Source organism: Nanorana parkeri, unplaced genomic scaffold (genome assembly GCF_000935625.1).
Source record: "Nanorana parkeri isolate BGI_ZX_2015 unplaced genomic scaffold, ASM93562v1 scaffold1365, whole genome shotgun sequence".
Classification (NCBI taxonomy): Eukaryota; Metazoa; Chordata; class Amphibia; order Anura; family Dicroglossidae; genus Nanorana; species Nanorana parkeri.
The window spans coordinates 344,513-352,609 of NW_017307633.1; the positions used below are offsets into that span (position 1 = coordinate 344,513).

Sequence of the window (8,097 nt, forward strand, 5' to 3'; positions counted from 1 at the left end):
GCCGAATCCCCCCCCCCCCCTCCTCTAGTGCTGAGTGGAGGAAGGAACAGGGGAGGGGGCGGGTAAAGCTGGCTCTGCCTCTAGATAGGCAGAGCCAGCTGTCATTTCACGCAGCTGGGTGGATCTCGACAGCAATGTCAGGATCCGTACTGGCTGCGGCAGTCTCAGTATACCGCGAGCTGTAGCTGTAGCTCGTGGTATACTGAGCTTTGGGTCACGGGAGGAGGGTAGTATATGTACGTGACCCTAAAGAGAACTATGGGGTAAAACACTTACCCCATAGTTCTCTTTTAAGCGTTGAGGAAATGATAGGTTTCCGAGCTTTCTCATTTCTCCAGAACACTTAATATCCACAGACATTAACAGGGAAGTCAGAATCTTGAACAAAAAAATAGGATTTTTGTATTCAAAAACACAAAATCCTTTTCTTGGAGTCCATTGGAGGATACAGGTACCACCTTTCTGTCCTTTTCACTTGAAAAGACATAAAATCCTTTTTTTCTATTTCACTTGCCATTTTATGGCAAGTATGAAAATCCTATTTATCCTATGTAAGGTCACAGCTAGGATCGGATGAAAGGCATGGCCTGCCAGCAAAAACAGTGCTCTAGAAAGGACTTCCAACCATATACTGGTTGGGTCCTTGAAGGACAGATTTGTCCTCCTCCACACTAGTAAGTGCCCTGTTAAGGGGGAGCTGCTGGAACCACAATGGGAGTAGACTTCTTCACAAGATCCTCACCAAATGGATACAAGGCTAATAAGTGATCGGGGAGAGCAAATAGCTTGTCAGGTTTCCAATCTTCATAGAAAAAACGAATGGAAGAGAGTGGGTGCAAAGGGAAACCTTTGCAACCTTAGAAGTTTTAAATTACCCAAGGCTGAAAACAGCACTGGTAGAATCAATAGGCTGTCAGGAAGGGGCAAGGTTTAACCTAAGCTTTTCCAGTAGTAAAAGATACATGTATAGCCTGGGCCTAGGATCCAAAAGGACTCCACAGAGATCAACTTAAAAAAATTATCTGTACATCACTGTATTATACCATTCTCCATGTATTTTTTTTTTTTAATTTATCCAAATTATTTATAGCATATTACCTTTAAAGCACAGAATGTAATTGATGGATTGAATTGGACTTCACTTACCTCCTCCCCTCTCATCTGCTCAATCAGTTGCATAACTTCAATGAAATTCTTAGTCCGAACAGAGTGATCTACAAAGTGTGTTGGGAATGGACGATTCTGCCACAGTTTCCACTCTGACAGGGACAGCACATGGACATTTTCTGAGACTTGTTCCTAGGTTATACAATCATAAGAGTCAAATTATCATCCCACAACTGACTTCTGCATATTATACATATCTGCATGAGTGCACAATACAGCAGCGACATATTTTTGCTAACATGAATCCGGCTTCCCAGGCAATCAGGCGCTGTCATTACCCACCGCCCGGCTCATTGATTGGCCAGGAAGCAGACTCCATGCTGTTTGGCCGGCTCGATGTCGATTGGCCAGAAAGCCGGCTTACCAGCCAATCAGCATCAACCCGGCCAAACAGATCTGATAATATAGTGACACAACCTCCACCCTGCAGACACCCCGTTCTCCTCACACCCATACCCAGGAGCAGTCATTACCATACCACAGATGTCCCTCGGCCAGCTGAGCAGACACCGCTCTCCAAGCTGCTTTACCTCTCCTGGATCTGCCCACGTCTCAGTCTCGCGAGATGTACAAGCACCGCCTGACTCAGGTGTGTGTTTGCAGCACCTGCGCCGCCTGCGTGATCGGCCCTCAGCCTGCTCATGAGCATGCGCAGCCGCCCAGCGTTCTCAGTCAGAAATCCTCTAAACAGGATCAAGCAGGCGGTGCGAGCGCTGTACACACAGCGTAGTCAGGCCTTCGGTAAAGCGGCTTGGAGAGCGGTGTCTGAGGGACATCCGATGACTGCTGAGGATCGACATGTGTGATGTGAGGTAAATGAGGTGTCTGCGGGGTGGAGGTTGTGTTACCATATTATCAGATCTGTTTGGCCTGCTCAATGCTGATTGGCTGGGAAGCCGGGTTCCTGGCTCCATGTTCCCTCGTGGCACTGCCGGTCAGAGGAAATCTCCCTCTGACCGGAAGTTCCCGTATCGGAGCATTTGGGAGAGTACGAGTAGTTGCCCGAATACTCGGTATTGGTGCATCCCTAATTTAAACAATATGTGTTCATTTTATGGGTTCTGCATTTTAAAAACAGTATGTGGGCAATCTATGGGTTCTTCCAGGTACCAACAAATCTTATATTAATATAAACCTGTGGTGATTGGTATAAAAATGACCCTTTTGGGGATGTGAAAATCAATATATTGAAAGTAATATAACTTTTTCTACTCTTAATTTAGAATTTATCTTGTAAAATTTTTAACACATTCATCGGAACTACCATTTCTATTTTCAAACATTGAAGAAGCAAAAACAGAGACATACCAACTTAGTCAGAATCCAAGCTGATTTTTAAATATTAACATAAACCATTCTATGTGTTTGGGGGGGCTGAGGAACATCCACTTCATCAGGGCTTGAGAGCTGTGTAGCCTTACAATGGTAGGAATCAATAGAAATTATAGGTTTATGGCAATAGTTCAGAACTGCAGCTCAATAGCTAGTAGCATAGCATAGGATTTTTATTTTGAGTAAGTAGTAAATTAATAAATGACTGAAGCAGAAACTGGCAATATCTCCAGTCACTTTTGGCTCCATCATGTGTGGAGAGGAAATCCTATTCACCCTACAGCAGTTTGCGCCATATAAATGGACTATAAAACAGGCAGAATAAAAACTCCCTCAAAGACTACAAGAGACAAGAAGCTCCTGAGAGGTACGTTGGATTAGGATATCGATGATTGCTTACACCAACCAGCTTTTACCTAAACCTGAAACAAATTTAGGATAAACAAAACCCTTTACCACTAGTTAGTTGGTAAAGTGACTGGTCATACACACCATGCTGGTTTCTGGATCCCTGAAGAGCTCAAATTGTGTTCTGGGTAGAACCACATCTGTTACCCCATCCGATTCCGTCAAATTATACAAATGGTTCCAGGTCTCAAACTCTGCAGGCGTCAACGGCCAATCTTTATCTGTACCTTCGCTCTTAAAGAACGCAGAAGATTTGCGATGAATCAGGCTGGAGCGGCGGTCTTTGGAGATGGGCCTTGCTGTGTCTTTGGCATCATAGGTTCTTTGCGTGATGTACATCTTGTGCACATTTGGGTTTAAGCCTTCTGGAACCATGCGAGGGCTTTCGGGATTGAGGTGAAAAATTGAGTCATTACCCAGAATGGCTTTGTAGATGCTTCTTTTATTGCTCTGACTTTGGTTATACGTCTATGTAGAAAAGAAAAGCAGGTTAGATTTAGGCCCTGACAATTCCCATAATGTAATCTGTCAGCACTATGAGCCAATCTGGTGTACGCAGTGCTCATGTGCTGACAAGGAACATGCCTACTTGAGAAGAAAGCATTAAGTGAGAAGAAATGACCGTCAGTCTGCTGTTGCCCTTTTACTGACCAATCACAAGTTGGAGGCAGGCAGGTGACCAAACTATACTGCTTAACAGTAGCAGAGAAAATTTGGGTCACCAACCTGGTTCTACTGCTTGCCTAAGTTGTGTAAATCTTGGTACTGGGTGAACAGCAATAAAAAAACATGTTAGCTGGTATAAAAGAGCTCCCATATGGGTATTTCGCCATTTACCTGGAGTTCAGCTTTAATATTTTAACTATTCTCTAAAGGCCAGAGTTTTTATTTTGCTTTATTTGACTTATTTGCTTTGACTGGAGATCTTGCGGACACCCCCATATATGAAATACAGCACATGGTCATCTTCCTACATACGGTTAGTAGCTGGAATGTTAGACGTGGAATGAAATGAAAAGCGCAGTGTTTTGTTACGTTTACATAAAAACATTCTGGAGCCATGTAGAGGCCAATTGTTATACAAGCACTTCCTTCTATAAATGAATGGCAGCAATACATTTGTCTTGAGGCACCGTCAGTATAAAATAGCCGGTCTGGTTTATGCCAGTGAAGAGTCTATTTCCCTTTCACCAGCTCACAGCACCTGGATTTTAACCATGCACAGTACAAAGATCAGTTTCCTGGCTGTCCAGTGACAGGAACTCAATCAATTATGAAAATTTGGCAAGTGCCATTAATTTATATTAATATGGAATTGTGCTGCCACTAACATTAAGGCCTCATTCACACGAGAGAAAAAGCCGGCACGTACAGCTCCGTGCTGCGCGCACGTCCATATCGGGCAGCTCTCTGGAAGGAGAGGTGCTGCGTGTGATTAGTACGCAGCCCCTGTCCTTCTCTATGGGAGTACGCGGCCGTACCTCATCCGTCCGTGGGGGTGTCCGTACTCGCATGCCGTCAGGATGGATCCTGTCTGCGTCCAAGCCGGGACACCCGCATCCGTACGGACCTGCACTTGGGGTGAGCGTAGTGCGGCGTACGGACGCCTACTCCCATAGAGAAGGAGAGGGGCTGCGTACTAATCACACGCAGCACCTGTCCTTCCCGGGAGCTGCCTGATACGGCCATGCAAGGAAAACGGAGCTGTACGTGCTGGGTTTTTGTCGTGTGAATGAGGCCTTATGGTTACAGAAAACCCACAGCAGACGTGGCTGGAATGAGAAAGAGCTCATGTAGGTCCTTTGTGCTGTGGGATTAGACAGGAAGCACGGCATTCAATATTTAACTCAAACTGGTATGGTGGACCTACCCGCTCTTCCCTGCCCTTGCACAATATGACTGCAATCCGGCCTTGGCGTTTCCTTCCTGTTCTTCCCATTCTCTGTACCAGGCGGATCGGACTCTTCTGAGCATCAAAACAAATTATGAGATCCACTTCTCCAATGTCCAGGCCTTCTTCTCCGACACAGGTGGAGACCAGTGTGTTATAACCGCCTTCCCGGAACCGCTTTACCACCTGAAGAAAAAAAGCTATGGTCACTAGCTGTGACAAATGTTTCATATGAGCTGACCTATGACAACAGAAAGCAGTCATGTGACCACTTCTGAAAATGAGCAAAAAAATAATCCAGACTCCGTGTTATCACATTACATTGCGAGAGGCAAAAATTACCAGATATGCTTATACCAGATAAGATGTAAAGACTAGGTATTGAGTCCCTTTCTCCACCATGCCTAGAAATACTGTATAGTTCTTTACTTCCTTGCTTTTTCTTTAGACTTTGAAAGTAAAGGGGAGGTGAGAAATAGTAGCGGTGGGGCTGGAACTGGTGTTTTTGCAGGCAGCTCCTTCACCTAAGAAAACAAGAGCACTGAAGGCATCTAAAGGCTCCTGAGAACATTCACGTTTTAGGTCAAATTCACAGATGTGGAATGATTGCTTTTTGCACTCGCCATAAAATCCTTTTCTTGAACTCCATTGAGAGGCACATGAAGTCTTTCACCATCAGGTTAAACTGCCGCCTACAGGAGGATTGGACACCGGCAAACAAAAAAACTGGAAGCCAGCACAGGATAACACGTTCTTACTAACACCATGCATCAGTTTTGTAGCAAAGCAATACTAAAAGCATGATCAAAAACAGAGGGAAGGGACCTGTGTCCTTTAATATACTCCAAGTTAAGAAGACACAGGCTCTAGCAGCAATGTAGAGAGGAGTCTTGATTGAAAAAGGAAAGTCTTGAAGAGTAATAAAAAAAGGGGTTACCAAAAATAGGTTGGTCTTTCATTCAGAAGAGCTGAAAAAAGCAAAAAAAGTGAGTCAAGGTGGTAGTAGGATAAGTTCCAGGGCTGGCCTACAGTTTTTGTGGGGGGGGTTTTGCCAGAGACCAAGCGTACTGCAGACGGCAATATAACCCAAAGGTTTGTGTGTTCCTCAATGGATGAGAACTAAAGACTAAGCAAAAAAATAGCGGGTCGGCATTTTGTGGTAGTCCGATGACCATGCACAATCTGATTGCTGAGAAACAAAAAATCCTCCATGTCATTTGAACATATTGTATACTTCACTGCAGACTCTTACTTTTAGCTCTTTAGTAGGGACGTAGACGCTCCTTCCCTATACTAACTGGGAGAGCCTGCCTAGCTGTAGTCCCCGTGTTAAAGAGCAAATGCTGAGAAAAGGAGTGAGCCATTCCCAGGGGTCATTCTAAATATATACAGTGTACATAAAGCCCCCAGTTGAGATGATCATGAGGAGGTGAGAGTTTTTGGCCAATTTTAGAAAATCGTAGGTAGGTAAACTGAAAACGAAAACATACTTTTTGGTAACAATAACTTACAAAAGTCTTGGGTAGTTTACATTACATTGACTTAATCATGATGGTTTCCTCTATGTTCTCTGCAAAACTGCATTGTGTCCAAGAGGCAGCTTTGTGCAGTATCCCATGGAAACAGATGAGCACAGGGAGGGAGGAAACAATTCTGTAGTACTTAAGATAAATCAGGGCCAGAGTAAAGCATCATAAAAAAGGTGCTGAAGGCACAGAACCCACCTCAATCTGCTCTTTCTGGGTGAAACCTTTCACTCCTTTTCCAGTGGATGAATGTCCCACAAAGGTCATGACCCGGACAGTGGGCCGATGGCGGTCCAGCATTTCTGCTATCTCTTGGACGCTGTCACGGAATGAAGAGAAGATCATGATCCGAGTGTCTTCAGAAGAGATCTGCCCTGCAAAAAAGTGAAAACAAAAAGTTTCTGAAGGTTCTCAATTATCCAGGTGATGCAATATCTAATAGTATACAGTTATATCGAATTGGACTTGGTTCTGTAACATTGAAAACATTTTTGCCACTCATCCAAGTAATCCAAGGCTGGGCAAAAGGCAGCAGAAAGGACCACAGATCTTTGAGTGAGAGCAGCGGTATCTCTGCAGCAGTCTGATGCCTCCCCTACACCCTGTAAGGGTTTTTCAGTGACCGTGAAAAGAATATTAGTCTAGGCCAGGGGTGCCCATAAGGTCGATCGCGATCTACCAGTCGATCGCGTAGCGATCACTGGTAGATCGCCATGTCCTCTCCTCCCGCCGCTTCTCTGGATCCCCGCTGCTCTCCCCAGCGGGGATCCGAGAAGAAGTGAAGGAACCAGTGGCGGGGGAGGGCAGAGGACAGAGCCGCTGTCTCTAACTAATGCAGAGCAGTGAGGAGAGAGAGACGCTCGGCCAGGATCTGACAGCCGGCGCCTCTCTCTCCCCTCACTGCTCGTCCGTTCTGTCACAGCTGCTCCCGTGGTGCTCGTGCGGCTGCCGGCTGAATGTGTCAGACACTGCAGATGGAAAGGTGCAGGACACCCCATGTGCAACATCGGCCACACGAGCACCACGGGAGGACAGGACGCCGGGACATGTAGGGCGCACTGGAATGTAAGCCGGCCGACTCCCTGCGTTCAGGTGCGGGAGGGGGTGTGGAGCTGTATTGAAATCAATGGCATTGCCCACATTGCGATCGCTCGCACTCGGAACGCAGGCACATTAGTGCCTGCATTTCGGTCCAGTGCGATCTGCAAAAATAGTGCTCGCAGCATTTTTGCGGATCGCACTGAACTGGAACAAAGGCACTAATGCAGGCGATCGCACTGTGGGCAAGGGGCCTGCCTGCGCAGCCCACGCCCCCTCCCGCCCCTGAATGCATGTGTTTTTTCGTTGGTAGATCTCAATGAGCTCGTCATTTGAAAAGTACATCTTCAGATGAAAGATAGTGGGCGCCCCTGGTCTAGGCATATTCATTTGTATACTTCATTATGCAGGCACTGGTGTAAATGGTTCTATGTGCTTCCTATATTCTAGAGCAACCTTTCTCAACAAGGGTGCCATGGCACACTGGGATGCCTTGTGGCTTCCTCAGGGGTGCCTGACAATTTTGTGACAGTGGAACTCTGATTTGAAGTGGGCTCCTGATGTGAGGGGGGAACTCTGTTAAAGGGGGTACTCTGATATGTTATGGGGGACTTGGTTATAAATGGGGAACTCTTGTGTGAAAGGAGGCTTTGATATGAAAGAGGTGCTCCTGATGTGAAAAGGGAATCTAATGTGAAAGGGGGGGAACTCTGATGTAAAAGAGAACTGCTAATG

The 8,097-nt window shown here is 45.8% G+C and overlaps 1 protein-coding gene across 1 annotated transcript in view; it reads right to left on the bottom strand.

The window, feature by feature from the left end:
- The window catches only part of FANCM (Fanconi anemia complementation group M), a 123,432-nt gene that overhangs the window by 31,617 nt on the left and 83,718 nt on the right, over positions 1 to 8,097 (bottom strand). The window contains 4 exon segments of the mRNA XM_018569608.1: positions 1,147 to 1,299; positions 2,992 to 3,375; positions 4,778 to 4,984; positions 6,523 to 6,693. Coding sequence (XP_018425110.1) covers positions 1,147 to 1,299; positions 2,992 to 3,375; positions 4,778 to 4,984; positions 6,523 to 6,693 — 915 coding nt within the window.